The sequence below is a fragment of the Equus quagga genome, chromosome 3 (genome assembly GCF_021613505.1).
Source record: "Equus quagga isolate Etosha38 chromosome 3, UCLA_HA_Equagga_1.0, whole genome shotgun sequence".
Lineage (NCBI taxonomy): Eukaryota > Metazoa > Chordata > Mammalia > Perissodactyla > Equidae > Equus > Equus quagga.
In genome coordinates this window covers 4256771-4272965 of record NC_060269.1, presented here as the reverse complement: position 1 = coordinate 4272965, position 16195 = coordinate 4256771, and the positions used below count along the sequence as shown (strand labels likewise).

The 16195-nt window shown below is 38.4% G+C and overlaps 1 protein-coding gene across 6 annotated transcripts in view; it reads left to right on the top strand.

Annotated features, from left to right (window-relative positions):
• Positions 1–16195, top strand: part of COL25A1 (collagen type XXV alpha 1 chain) — a 440445-nt gene that overhangs the window by 281322 nt on the left and 142928 nt on the right. For all 6 annotated transcript variants that reach the window (XR_006887816.1, XR_006887815.1, XM_046655549.1 and 3 more), the window contains exons 6-7: positions 7828–7854; positions 7992–8018. Coding sequence is in view for 4 of the 6 variants with exons in the window: in XM_046655549.1 (XP_046511505.1) it covers positions 7828–7854; positions 7992–8018 (54 nt within the window). In the remaining 2 variants the exon portion in view is untranslated. The remainder of the gene's footprint in view (positions 1–7827; positions 7855–7991; positions 8019–16195) is intronic.

The following is a 16195-nucleotide window of genomic DNA, read 5'->3' as shown; positions in this document are numbered from 1 at the left end:
GCTGGCAGAGATTGGTTCATAAGGTTTAAGGAAACAAGCCATCTCTATAACATAAAAGTGCAGGGTGAAGCAACAAGCGATGATGTAGAAGATGCATGGAATTATCCAGAAGATCTAGCTAAGATCATTAATGAACGTGGCTACACTAAACAACAAATTTTCAGTGTGGACAAAACAGCTTTATATTGAAAGAAAATCCCACCTAGGACTTTCATAGCTAGAGAGGAGAAGTCAGTACCTGGCTTCAGAGCTTCAAAGGACATGCTGATTTTCTTGTTAGGGGCTAACGCAGCTGGTGGCGTTAAGTTGAAGCCAATCCTCATTTACCATTCCAAAAATTCTAGGGCTGTTAAGAATTACGCTAAATCTACTCTTCTCGTACTCTTTAATGGAACATCAAAGCCTGGATGACAGCACAACTATTTACATCTATTTATGGTTTACTGAACATTTTAAGCCCACTGTTGAGACCTACTGCTTAGAAAAAAGATTCTTTTCAAAGTATTGGTGCTCATTGGCAATGTACCTGGTCACCCAAGAGCTCTGGTGGAGATGTACAATGAGATTAATATTGTTTGCATGCCTGCTAATGCAACATCTATTCTGCAGATCATGGATCGAGGAGTACTCTTGACTTTCAAGTCTTATTATTTAAGAAATACATTTCCTAAGGCTGTAGCTGCCGTAGATAGTGATTCCTCTGATGGCTCTGGGCAAAGTCAATTGAAAATCTTCTGGAAAGGATTCATCATTCTAGATGCCATTAAGAACATTTGTGACTCATGAGAAGAGGTCAAAATATCAACATTAATAGGAATTTGGAAGAAGTTGATTCCAATGCTCATGGATGACTTTGAGCGGTTCAAGACTTCAGTGGAGGAAGTAGCTACAGATTTGGTAGAAACAGCGAGAGAATTAGAATTAGAAGTGGATCCTGAAGATGTGACCAAATTGCTGTCCTTTCATGATAAAACTTTAATGGATGAGGAGTTGCTTCTTATGGATGAGCAAAGAGTGTGGTCTCTTGAGATGGACTCTAGTCCTGGTGAAGATGCTGTGAAGATTGTTGAAATGACAACAAAGGACTTAGGATGTTACATAAACTTAGTTGATAAAGCAGCAGCAGGGTTTGAGAGGATTGGCTCCAATTTTGGAAGAATTTCTACTGTGGGTAAAATGCTATCAAACAGCATCGCATGCTGCAGAGAAATCGTTCATGAAAGGAAGAGTCAATTGATGCAGCGAACTTTATTGTTTTGCTGACTTATTTTAAGAAATTGCCACAGTTGCGTACACCTTCAGCAAACACCACCCTGATCAGTCAGCAGCCACCATCGAGGCCAGACCCTCCACCAGCAAAAAGATTATGACTTGCTGAAGGCTCAGATCATGCTTAGCATTTTTTAGCAATAAAGTATTTTTAAATTAAGGTATGTGCATTTTTTTAGACATAGTGCTGCTGTATACTTGGTAAGCTACAGTACAATGTAAACATGACTTTTATATGCACTAGGCAACCAAAAAAATTGTCTGACTCGCTTACCTGTAATATTCGCTTTATTGCTGTGTCCTGGAACCAAACCCACAATTATCTCTGAGGTGTGCCTGTATAGTAATTCTGTGTTCAGTTTACAGTTTAAAAAGTAGAGGAAGGGAAGTGTAATAAAGGTGTACTTTACTCATAAGTTGATATAGACGGAGGATGGCTTCCGTATGGTGGCAGCACCGTATGGCCACCATGTATCTCTGTGCTCCTTTATCCCAACAGTGATGATAGAGAATTCTCTCTCAGCTATTTCTGATTAGGTCAGCCAAAGCTGCCAATGCTCCATTTGGATTTGAAACACAGACCAGAGTTAAAACTCTCTATGGTTCACTTGGCTCTGGAGCTGCTGTGTTTATCACATTGAGCCAGCTTAGGCCTATACTATCCTGCAAATGCACTAAATTGTGAACTCAAACGAGTAGGACGTCTTCAACCATGTTGATGATCTGTCAGTGGTCCCCTTGTGCAATCCTTTAACTGGTCTTGTTGGTTCTGCCACAGCAATATCTTCTGAATCTAGAACTTTCCCTGTGTTCTCTCTGTCATGATCTTAATTCAGATCTTTTACCATCTCTCTTCTGGACCAAAGAGACTTCTTAAGAATGGCATTCCATGCTCTCAGAGAGCCACAGAGCACACTTGGTCTCGCCACCCCCTTGTTAAGTTGATGACAGAGTCCGGCCCAGGGACCTGGGTATTGTTAGCCAGTCTTCCCAGATCTCTCTTGCCTGCAATTCCCCATCTCCACTCCCTGCACCACATGCTCTGACCACTCTGAACTCCTCATCCTTCTCTGATAGCACAATGTCCTCTCACACTTCTGTGTGTTCTTCCCTTCTGCCTGGGCTGCTTTACCCCTTCCCAGCCCAGCTTCTCTCTGGCCAACTTTGAGAAGCCAGTTCCAATATCATCTTTTTAGCTCCAGCTCCCTTACCTTCTTTCCTCTCTGTGCTTCCACAACACAGAGTTTATTCCACTGATTATAATTATATTTACATATCCCTCCTCCAGGCTCGGAGCGTAGTGCCTGGATGATATTTGGCTATAAATGCTGAGAAAATGAAACTCTCTTGTCCTCATAATTCTATAGCAATGAAAAGATTAATCAGGAAAAGGTTTGTTATATTTCAAAAACAAAAATGATCTATACTTCTCTGGGATAGCAATCATAACTCCATTCTTATTCTAGCAGCTCTGGCTGCCAAGAATTTCCAGAGTTTGCTCTTTTTCCACTTTTTCTCCCTCTAGCAGAATTTAATTTTATTTTCATGATTGCCATCTTTTAAAAATTACTCCCTCTTTAGCCTTTACCCATTAAAAGTAGGCAAAATGTACAGTTCTAGTGAATGAAAAGCCTTTTTTTTTTTCTTGGTGAAGAAGATGGTCCCTGAGCTAACATCTGTGCCAGTCTTCCTCTATTTTGCATGTGGGACACTGCCACAGCATGGCTTGACGAGTGGTATGTAGGTCCACACCTGGGATCTGAACCTGCAGGCCCCAGGCCACTGAAGCAGAGCACATGAACAAAACTATTATGCCACCAGGCCAGCCCCTGAAAGGCCTTTATTGGGGGATCCAATCTCTATGAATATATCTGTCTTTTCCAGCTATTTTTCAATTACTTTTATGTGGATTGAAATCCAATATTTTCCTGAATTCCATTTCTTGTGCCACTTATTCATTGTGCTTTTAGTTTGGTTTTATCATTTAATTGACATAGATAATAGAGCATGGAAAAAGAGCTGAAACCTGAATTATTTGGGTGGAAATAGTTTTGGGGAGACTGAAATTGGTATAGGCCAAGACCCACCTTAAAGGCTTGACACAAATAGACAAGTTGTTCCTGTAAATTCTGAATTTGAAGTCATTTGAATAGGGGCTAATTTGAAGTTTGCTGCTGAAATTTATAAATACTGTGGTAGTAAATTAATGATGCTAACAGTGCTCTAAAAGAAATGTTCCAACTACTGAGTAACACCACCAATAATAAAGACTTTGTTAGCACCTTTAAAATTTGTGTAGTTAGCAATAATTACATAAAGCTAATTAGAAAGATCATTTCAAATATTCTTATTTATTAAAGTAGACATTAAAAGATCTGACTCCAACATACTAGACCAGAAGGAAGACAGGACTGCCAAAGGAGCCTCATGTTAAGCTGTGATTCACTAGTCACTAATTTATGATGCTCATGTCACCATATCTCCTTTCCATTGACCTCAACCTTGTTTTAGCAACAAAGTTTTACCTTCCAATTGTTACCAACCAGCCATGGATACTGATACTGAACCACAAATATGTCCACTACATATTAGATTGTTAGCTTGGTGTAGTTGGAAGCAGCAAGATGCCATTATAAAATACTGCTCTGTAATTCACATAATTTATTAATTTGTATTGCTGCCTATCCTTTAGTTGATACCAGTGAGTTTGGGTTTTTTTACTCTAAAGAAAAAAATATATAAATAAGTAAATAAATAAATAAATAATGACCCAGCTTTAATTTTAAAAGTTAGTAATCAAAGAAACACTGCTTTCATCTGTAATGTTTTGACTTTAAAAAGAACCGTGGCTCCCCAATTTTGAAATACTGGCTGTGTTTACTAAAGTAGCTCACGTTTTTCTTCAAATTCAACCCATATTTGCCACGAAGAGGGTCCAGTTCATAAAGAAGAGTAGGACTTCAGTCAGAGCAGAAGAAAACACCTGCCATTAATCCCGAGAGCACAAGTGGGGTCTGGGGTGTCCCAGGCAGCCGCCACAGCTGTGAGCGGCGGTTGACCTCAGCTTCGGTTCTGTCTTGAGCCGGCAGGTGCCAGGACGCCATCCTGTCTGCTCAGAAACACCCCCTTTCGAAGAGCGGTATTTATTGCTTAATTGTGAATGCAAATTTTCACGTGTTCATGAATTAAGCACCCTTGCTTATGGCAAGCTGCCTACAGAGCTCTAGTTGACACATGTGGCTTTGGAATTAGTAATTGGACTTTGGGAAAAAAAAGTCATCTCTGTTCCCCACCGTAAAATATTTCAAAAAGCTTTGACCTCAAGCATGTCATTTCACATAACAAAGTGCCTTTAGGGGACTGGTACAATGAGAGGCTTGGCCTCTGAAATCTCACCAAGCATCAGCAAGCAAAACTTTACAGAGACAATTTTGGGGGAGGGGTGGCTGGGAAGGGTCCACAATAACTCTAAGTGACCTTACAGTAGCTGGATTTTTTAGGGCTCATTTTCCTTAACACTAGTATATGGGAAGTGTTTGACTTTGGCACTAGACTATTTAGCTTTTCTAAATCAGCCCCTCCCACCATATCCTCCACCAGGGCTGAGAACATTGCCAAACTCTTTATAGGCATTTAACAAATGTATATAAAAATCAAAATAGAGCTAAATAGCATGCTACTTAACTAAATCAAAACTAGGAGCTCCATTGTATTTCTTATACTTGATGGTAGGTATCCTCTCATTCTTTCCTTTGGGTTTCCTTTGCCCCACCAAAAATAAACTCCTACTTGAAGAGCATTAGTGAGCACTTTGTGTGTGTTAAAAATGACGAAATAAATTCCTTAAACTTAATTTTACAGAAATAGGCACACATTAAAAAAAATAATTTTCTTACCTTCCCTTTTTTTTTTTAAAGATTTTTTTTTTATTTTTTTCCTTTTTCTCCCCAAAGCCCCCTGGTACATAGTTGTATATTCTTCGTTGTGGGTCCTTCTAGTTGTGGCATGTGGGACGCTGCCTCAGCGTGGTTTGATGAGCAGTGCCATGTCCGCGCCCAGGATTTGAACCAATGAAACACTGGGCCGCCTGCAGCGGAGCACGCGAACTTAACCACTCGGCCACAGGGCCAGCCCCCTTCCCTTCCCTTTTTTTAATGGCAAAATTATTTTGGGGGTAAGAAAAAAAAGGGTGGTCTAGTTGATTCCGTTATCTTAGCCCCCTCTTGCCCTCCCTGATTCTCTACAATCCCTCTTTCTCTCATTTTGAACTTGAGATCTCGGGGCCACTGTCCATGACACTGTGAAAAACGCAATTGGGAGGCATTTTGGAAGCCACCTGTTGAAGGCAGGCACCAGATATGTGGTCATCATTCTTTCTGAGAACCTGGTTTTGAGCTGCATCCCAACACTTAGCATCCCAAACCACCTCAGTTAAAGTTACACAGACTAGGCTAAAGTCCTGGATAACTGAGTCACAAGAGGCCTAACCTTGGTAATCTTTGAGTTTTATTTTTGGCATCTTTAAAAGGGATATCATAATACTTTCCTCATTGGATTGGGAGAAGATTAAATGTGGTAACAGGTGAAAGTTCTTTGTTGATGGTAAAATACACATAATGTAAGACATGGTGTTATTGTTATTATTAATTTCATGAGAACCTCGCAGCTGTTACCAGAAGTGCCACAACTGAGAATAGGAATGTGGTACAGTTCCTCTGTGGCTGCCCCGTGGTAGGAGATATTTTGAGAGGCAGAGCACTCCTGCCTTCCCACCTGAGCTGACAGAGCAGTCTCCCCTGGGAACTAAGAAGGGCCACCGCTAGAATCTTGGCTTTACTGCCTGTCTCATCTCATCCTTCTCGCCTGGCCCTGCTAAAGATGAAGGTGAGAGACTGAAGGTAGCTCTGAAATGCTCTAATTCCTCAGCTAGGCTGAGCCCCAAAACATGACTTCATCTTTAAGAGCTAGAAAAAAAGTACTGTTGCCTCTAGAATTAGTATTTCCTGATAGTATTCTTGTTCAAAGATAAAGACAATCTCAGTGTGGCTCAAGAATAGACAGCTACTCAACAAAATAGAAATTCCTAATCAGATCCTATATATATGGTCATCTGATTTATGACAAAGGTAACACTGTATAATAATGGGGAAAAGATGCATTTTCAATAAATGGTGTTGGGTTAATTTGACATGGGGAAAAAAAACATCTTGACTTCAGCCTCACACCACACACAAAATCAAATCTCCATTGACCTTCATTGATCTAAATATGAAAGATAAAATAATAAAGTTTTAGCTTTTAAAATAAACATAGAAAACCTCTTTATGACCTTGGGAGAGGCAAAGATTTCTTAAGTAGAACACTAAAAGAGATAACTATAAAGAGAAAAAATGTTAAACTGAGCTTTATTAAAATTAAGAACTTCTGTTCATCAAAACACCTTTAAGAGGATATAAACATAATATGCAGAGTAGGAAAATGTATTTGCAATAAATATATTCTTTCACGACAAAAGATTCACATTCAGAATATGTAAAGAATTCTCATCTATATCTCTATCAATAATATATAATATATAAAGAACCCCAGCAAATAATGGGACAACTCAATAGAAAAAGGGCAAAAGATGTGAACGTTTTATGGAAGAGGATGCAAAATGGCCAGTACATGTATTAAAGGAATTTCAACATAATCACTGGAGAAATACAAATTAGAACACAATGTGAAACTACACCACCTCCCACCAGAACATAAAAAGATGGAAAATACCAAGTATTGGTGATGATTTAGGGGAACTGAAATTCCTCATACGTCGCTGATGAGAGTTTAACTGTTAGAACCACATTGAAAAACTATTTGGCAATATCTACTAAATCCAAACATACGTATTCTCTATAAGGTAACAGTTCTACTCTTAGGTATATACCCAACAGAAAAACACATACAATTTTTCATCAAAAGATGTACACTAGGATGCTTATAGCAGGATGATTCGTAATGGCCAAGACCTAGAAACTCCTGGAAACAAACGGCCATCAACAGCAGGATGAATAAATAAATTATGGTTTATTCACACAGTGGGATATTATAAAGCAGTAAGAATGGTCTACAACTACACAAAAAATTAGGCATAAATTTCAAACACATGCTGTATGATTCCATTCATATAAAGTATAAAATGGGTAAACTAGTGTATTCTGTCAGAGGTCGAAATGGTGATTACTGTTGTAGAGAGTAGTGACAAGGGCTTCTGGGTTTGTTCAGCTGGTTCTACCTGCGTTAGATGTGTTCAGCTTATGAAAACTTATTCAGCGTGTTATGTACTTGTGACATGTATACTTTTCTGTGTGTGCATGCATATGTATATATAATACCATTTTCACATTCTAGCCATCTTACAATTATGGCTTAGAACCCCAAATTCCTTGAGAAACCTCATCGATAGCTCTATCTCTGTGCCCTTTGCATGAATCTTGTAACTAACTCTAGTTGATCTATGCAAGCTGCAATATTTTTTTATTTATTTAAAAAATCTTTTGTTCTCTTTCTCTATTTCAGGGTCCACCTGGTCCAAAAGGTGATAAGGTAAGAAAATGTATAGCAGAAAAAAATTAAGTTAGTGGAAATCATACTGACATGACTTATGTCACATTTCGATCTTTTTAATGGGCATCATTTACAGACTTTGTGCTAAACTATCATCTCATTTTCCTATTCTACAGGGAGAACAAGGTGATCAGGGACCGCGGGTAAGTTATACTCTTCCAGTCCTGGGTAGAAAATTAGTTTTCAGCTTCAAACTTATTGAATTAAAGTAGCCCCAGCTCCATAACTGCCTTTGTGTCACATGGTTTAGTAACGGCTGACAAATACACTGTACCTCTTAGAAGTGAAATAGCCTTAATAATAACTGATGGGTATACCCTGTTGTATTACCTTAACTTGATTCCTGTAGATAGGACACTCTACAGTAATTAGCCCTACTGATTAAGGGCCAGAATCACTACTAAAGAAAGTCAACAACCACCACCCTTCCAATGGCTGTTGGTCCTTCAGATTTGCATCGTTGTTTTGCAATGTAGAGACCATGTGGATTCCTACTGAACTTGGCCTTTTTCTGCAGTTAAACTTTATGTGCTATTGCATAAATATGTTGTATTATAGATGAAAAGATTAATGCATTTTATATTTTTATTCATCATAAGTTTGAATAATACTTATTTGAATTTTTTTTTATAATTTTTAAGTAGGTAAAAGGTGTAATATAATTTAGCATTCCAGAGAGGAGGAGCTTTCTTCCATTCTTCTAAAATGTAGCTCTTTTAACCATTAGAACACAGTGGTGAAGGCTTTGTTGTTACCTTGGTAGTGCCAAGTCCTCAGCTTCACATCTGTGCCTTATTACCCAAATGTTCAGACATACTGTTCCAATGATGTAGTGGTTCCGTTCAGACATACCTCTCAATTTTCTCATGTCACTATGCACAAAAACGAGTATTTGGTTGAAGAGAGTCATTTTTTACAGTGGAAAAGCACATTTAAAACTTTCAGGTTTGAAACAGAAACTGTGTAGGTTTTTTGTAAAACATACCGCACAGTTAATTATTGAATTCATTTATAGTGCGGTAGCTGCTTTATTGCAAAAGATGTAGTTGATGGAAACTTGAAAAGTTTGTAGTCTTATCTCCTCATGTTTATTACACTAGATAAAAGTTATAGTATGATTTACTTTCCTTTCATTCTTCAGCCATTTCTTTATACAGAAATAATGATTATGCCTCAGAGCGTTTCATTTCTCAAGGCAGTTGTTCGAGCTGATGACTAGCTTCAAGCTAAAAGCTCATCGTAATGGTCAAGGAGATTAAACATCATGATATCTGTCATGGATGTGAATGGAATAAAATTCTCATAACCTTATGTGATTAGAGTATAGCCACTTGCTCTGTAGGTGGTAAATATTTCACATGGCATGCCTCCATGTATTGAGTATCATTTCTTTCTACACGTAATATCAAAATCACTCAACTTGCCCTTTCCAGGTAAGAGGGAAACTGTTTCCATTCTGAGAAATCTTCTTTTGCCAAAGGAAGTGAAGGGGTGGTTCACAGCTTAGCTGTCATCGGTATGCATGCAGTCCTCATTTTCAAAAAGGTGTGTTGGCTTTCATCGTTCGAAAAAGTGATGATTGATTATAAAGCGAGGCCAAGTTTTCAGGGTGAAACCTGAAACCATGTGAAATTCACCTGGTTTCATGTTGCATTACAAACTCAGACTTGGACCAGGTTCCTTGCAAGTTTGGCCAAAGTTCATGAACTACTTTGACGAACCCAGACTGGCTTTCATGCAGATTTCAGCCAGTTTTCACACTGACTAGGGCCAAGTTTCACACAATTCAGGGGCCATTTAGCATTTCAGGTGGAAAGTGGCAAAAATTGATCTCATTTTCCCCTGGATTTTGCTTTGTATTGAAGGAATTTGGATTGAATTCACAATGCAGGATGAATCTTCATGGGTAAAAATTTGAATGTCCTGAGAAGTGTGTGTAAGTAAAAAAGTAACGAGAACGAGAACCTACCAAATTGCCTGTCCTTTCTCAGATTCCTAATTTAGAAACAAGGCAGGTCACATTCAAGGCTCTTAGAATGTTATAAATATTACTTTCTAGTAAGATATTATTAGCTACTCATTAGGAAATTTATCATATCAAGATAGTAAAAATAGAAGGTTTTATATTTCCAGAAAAATTGAAAGTAATTTAGAACTGGAAAAGTCTTCAATTTTAATGAAAATTAACTTTCCTCGCATCCTCTATAGGCACACTATTCAAGCTGATACTGACGGAGACTCTCCTTTTCAAAATGCAGATCTTTGTGTTTGAATACCCTGTCCATTTTCATCCTATTGTAGATTTTGAATTCCACTTTTTACCATTTATTTCAAGTAATTTATTTCTTTCTATAACTAACTTAAGAATATATGCTCCATCATTTCAGTTCTTTGTTAGCTGACTTTCCATTATGGAGTCTATACTGTTTCCTTGAATATGAGGTCCTTTTTTTTTCTTTTTGGCTCCCCAAGTGTCAAACAGGAATATATTAAGCCATAAGATATGAATCAAGGCAGGAAAAAAATTGAAAATAATATAGAAATTAAGAAGGTGACGCTATTTCGAAACACTCACATATTATTGAGCAATATATATGGAGAGTCTACTGTGTTCAAGATACCATGCTTAATACTACAGAGACTATAAATGGGTCCACTTTCTCTCTCTACTACATCCACCAAATTCAACCTACTATCATCTCACATTCTTCATTACTGTGGTCATCTTCCAGTTAATCTTGCTTCTACTCTTGACCCTGTATAATCCATTTTCTACACAGCAGACAGAGAGATCATTTTATGTTGTAAATTAGATCATGTTACTCCCTTAGAATGAAATCCAAACTTCTTTGCTTGGCCTCCATGGACCTTCAAGATCTGGCCTTTGCCTACCTCTATAATCTCATCTCATACTAGTCTTTCCCTCCATCCACTATGCTCCAACCACACTTCCTCCATGTGTTCTTCAAACACATCACACTCACTCCCAACCTGACAACTTTCCATTTGCTCTCTTCTGGCCTTCTTGTGAGTGAATTCTTCTTATCATTGAGGTTTCATCACAAACATCTCCTCAGGGAGAACTGCCCTAAAAACCCAATCTAAATCTTAGAATAGCCTGTTTTTGTTTGTTTATTTACTTGCTAGTTATCTGTAAAACATGCCCCTCCTTAAAACATAAACTCCATAAGAGCAAGGACTTGGTCTGTCTTATTCATACCACCATCATCTAGAACAGTAAGGACTCAATAAATATTTATTGAATGTTAGAATAAAATATTACTACATCATTACTGCCCTCAAGGAGCTGATAATCTCTTGGGTGCCTGAAAAAGCAAACTATGTGGGCCAGTCCCGTGGCCCAGTGGTTAATTTCATGCCCTCCACTTCGGCTGCCCAGGTTCTCGCCAGGTTCTGATTCTGGGCATGGACCTAACAAGGCTCATCAAGCCGCGCTGAGACAGTGTCCCCATAGCAGAACCAGAAGGACCGCAACTAGAATACACAACTATGTACTGGGGGTGCTTTGCGGAGAAGAAGAAAAAAATAAGAGAAGATTGGCAACAGACGTTAGCTCAGGTGCCAATCTTGGAAGGGAGGGAATGGAGGGAGGGAGGGAGGAAGGAAGGAAGGAAGGAAGGAAGCTACCTGGTTGTATATTATATTGTGTAAATAGCTATACCAAGAGGTGCTAGATAATATTTATATAATTCAATGATGTTACTACGGAAGTCTCTGTGAATCTCTTGGCCTTGTCTTCATGATTGTAAGAAGGCTGCTTCAAGTCCGACCATCATATCTATATCTACATCAGCAGGCAGGATAAAGATAGAAGAGTCTTTATCAAGAAAACAAAAATCTTTCCATGAATTTCATAGCAGATTTCTGTTCATGTCTCATTGGCCAGACTGTGTCACATAGTTACCCCTCAGCTGGAAGTGAACCAAGGAAAATGAGATTGAAAAGGAAAGTTGTATCATCTCACTAATAGGGTTTGCCACAAGTGCCAAGCAAAAACTTGGGCAAAGAGGGAAACCCAAGGATGACATTAGTAGAGGAGAAATTGATAGGAGGGAAATCTTAAAGTAGAGGGTGGGAGATGTTCGATTTATATTGGATTTACGCTCAAAATCTGTGGCCGTGGATGGAGTTGTGGCCAGGTTAAAGTTTAAAAAGCAGAACAAAACAAGGAGTAAAATGGAAGGATACTGAGGTGAAAATTCAACACAAATCTTGGAGCTAATTTGATGTAGCAGCTGAAGGTGAAAAAGAAGATAAAGATAGGACCAAAGTTTCTGGCTCGTTAAAATTGATTGGAAGAAAGTCAGGAGGACAAATGATAAGTTGAATTTTAGTTATGTTGAGTTTGTGATTTCGATGAATTATTTCACTGGAATAATGTAGCAAACGGTTGGAAACATGAGACTGGAAATCTGAGGTGGTGTCATAGTTGGAGGCAAAGGTTATCTAGCCAAACTGTCACAGAACGAGAATTGAAACTGTACAGGTAGAAAAATAGTGGATACAGGAGTGAAGCAAGTGGGAACCACTTTAGAAATATCCACATTTAGGGAGTGGGATGAAGAAGAGTCAGAAAAGAGGGCAACACTCAAAAGAAAAACCAGGACACTGCAATGTTTGCATGCGCAAGGAAGAGCTACTTTTGAAACAAAGGAAGGTGGTCAGCAAACTGTTCTTAATAAAACGAAAGCTATAGGGATGAGATCTGTAAAAAGGTTTTGGATTTGGTGTTCTGGAGTCATGGGATGTTGGGGAGTATATTTTGTTAAGAAGTGAGTGGAAGTCACATTGCAAGATGTCAAAAGGTAGATGGTAGGAAAGTTGACTATCTTTGAATACCATTGATGGCATAGATTTAATGCAGAAGAAAGAGGGCTAACTTTTTCGGCATGAGCTTTCTGTCAGTGTACGTTGAACCAATTCGAGCTTATAGTTTCAGGTGTACTATAACAAGCATAGATATCATTTGGGTTTGTTCTGCAGAACACCGAGTGTTAGATTTCCACAGATGAATGCGTCCTGACGTTAGAATTGCACGTCCCCTCTTGCTTCTTGGTGAGATGTCATTCCAGATTTACTGTAACCTTCAGTTCATTGTTGCTGTCACACATTGCAGTTCAGCAGCTTGTCCTTTCAGCTGGATGGTCTGGATGCTGCTGTCTGGGTGCTCTCAGTCACCAGGCCTGAGCTCAGCAGTCTTCATTTCATCCTCATGCATTTGTACTACAGAGTTTCGAGGCTATGACTTGACCCTGTATTCAAGCAGAGATTGGAGACCTGCTTTAAGGGAGCTGTGGGGGACTCCTGGACTGAATGAATGTGGGAGCAGGACCTAATACCTCACATGATAATGATAACTGCTCATTACTTAGAGTCTCAACTTGCTGAACACCTTTCTAGTCTGGACAGGGATCCAATTCTAACTCAACCTCTCTCTGTCTCTATGTTTATGACTAGGATTAAATAAAATAATGTGTGAAAAATCTATAGTATGTCCTCAACAGATCATAGCTTATTATTCTCCCCATATTTCACATGAAGAATCTACAGTGAAGTAACTTGCCCAAGCTCACACAATTTCTACAAATGGGATTCAAACCTAGCTCTCTCGGCCTCTGGTTTGTTCTGTTCCCAGTGGATCAGGCTGCTTCCGATCAGCAAGGTAGTTGTCATAGTCGTCAACTTCAGTGTGAAACAGTAGGAGTTACAGAAATATCTATGGGTAAAATAATAACAACAATAATAAGATAAATAATTACATTGAGTTCTTAAAATATACCAACCACTCTGTGAAGATGTATCTTATTTCAACAGCCCTATGAAATAGTTACTTTTACTGTTTCCATTTAATAGATGAGAAAACCAAGATTCTGAAAGTTTAAATGTCTTGTCCAGCCTAACAGACCCAGTCAGTGGCAGAGCCAGGATCTGAGCCTAGGTACTTACACATTACATCTGCCATATATTCTCTCCTTTATCCTGAAAAGTAACTCTGTGAGTTAATAGCACAAATGTTAATATGACTTTTTCTTTTCTGATGAAGATTGAGCTCAAGCAGGTTAAATGACTTGTTCGAGTTCTTTCACACACATCTTCCAAAAGACAATGCTGGGAGTCAAACCCAGGTTTCAAGTTCTTCTCTCTTTCCACAATACCAAAGCTGCCTCCACATAGCTGCTAGGACCCTTTACAACTTTAAGACTCCGTGACTCTGTGAATAGACTGAAAAGCTGGGGACACAAATGCAAAGAGCTGCATCTTCTTTCTTTGCAATCCTGATAGTCTCCGTCTTTACAGTCCATGTGCTGTTGACCCTCCAAAAAGCAAATGAATGAATGAATGATGCACAGCAGTGCCCTAGAACCTCTCTACATGGGGCAGAGTCAGGACAATGCCAACCCCCATCCAGGGGACAATAGGAGACCCAATTATCTTGTTATAACAGTGTCACTTCTCAGCTTGATGGCACCAATTTGAAAATTGTACAATGTCAAGATCCTGTTATATTTGCTATTAGTGATTTTTTTCCCCTTCGGGATAACCAGATGAATAAAGTCTGGTTTCTGCTGTTCATAATGCTGTGTTTTCATGTTCTACAAGGTATTTTGTTGACTCTGCTTTTATTCGGAGCCTCTCTTTGCAAAAGATTGAATTACATTTCTTGATCAGTAACAGAATCTGAATGTCAAGTGTAAAAGACTCAAGACTTTAAAGGCTGTTCCCGTTGTCATCTGCACATCCCACTACTAACGGTGCTCTCTCTCTTCATTATTAAAGAGGACTTCTTGTCTGCCTGGTTCATAAGGACCTCTGCCCTTGTCATGAACCACAGCCCTGGGAATCACAATGGTACCCAAGGCTTTGATGTTAATGGCTAATATTTCTTTTCTCTATCTTAGTGACTTAAAAACATAGCCTTAGAAATAAGCAAAACTATTTTAATGTTGAATACTATCTTTTAAAATTAGGGTACCGTGTTCTGAATTTATGGCAAATTTATTAATCAAACTTAGGCAAAAAAATGAACACATGTCATGAAGTTATCTTTTGACTATATATAACTCTTCTAATCAGTTGGCTACCATTACCTTGCCAAATAACACAGGGCCCTGATAAATAAAAGACTTAGTGGTATTGGGCTCAACATCATCAGCCAACAGCTGGTTTTAAATGAGTCAAGGGCTCTCACAGTTTCGTAAGCCACCCAGGAGCTCTGCTTAACTGTGTTCATAAAATTCTTTTCTCTTCACAGTATATTCAAATAACTTTTCATAACAGCTGGGACTACACAAAACTGATAGCATCTTAAAAACATCTTCAGCCAGACAGATTAAGTTCCAGAAAAGGAAAGCATTTAGAAGTTTATTTTATTATCTTAACCTTTGTTGACTTGAATGATTAAACAGATTCCTTGGCTCTGCTAGAACATTTAGGCCTGGATATTAATTTGATGCTCTTATTTACTTAACCCTTGCCTTTCTCCTTAGCCCTAATGAATAAGTACTCATTGGGACTTAGTGTATTGCCTGTGAAAAGGGAATGGATATGACACAATGGAAAGAAATAAATTGTGAGAAAATTATTTTAATGCTTTCCAGATTCAGCAGAAGTTGGCATGGAAACAGCAAGTTCATTAAAATTTGCAAATGTTCTTGTTATATCTTATAATCAGAGTTCTCTTTTGAGTGCCTCTGTCATACTTCAAACCACTAAGAGCTGGTATATTGAATTGAATCCAGAAACATTTGTAAATTTGTCCTAATTTGGGTCAATTTAAAAATAAATTATTTTTGCAAACAATTGTTGATGTGTACACAATATTTCCCTTGGAATTCAGTGTTATGAGTTATATCTCAGTTATTGGTTGGATAACTGAGCTCATCAAATAAGAAGAAGAAAAAGAGATATTAAAAAGGTGGAGGAGTAGTGAGTCGACCTGTTTTGCGTCACTGTAAGTCTTGTACATTTTTGTCTAATGTAAAAGATGTTTCAGTAAAACTATAAATATAGTAATCCAATGGGGTAAGCTTTTATACAAAATATTTGGAAGTAAAAGTGGACATTTTGCAAACTCTTATGTTAAAACTACAACAGTGACACAATAGTGGAAAGCCTGAGATTTGAACGCTCACCTGAGAATTCTGTTAATGACCACGGATGTATTAAAACCCAAATCCAATCCTAAGCATATCCTCTGACAAGGCATTCTGGAAAATGATGCCAACCAGTTTAAATAGCCATTGGATTTCCTTTTAGTATTTTTAAGGCAGTGACCTTCATAATAAGATAATTATTTATT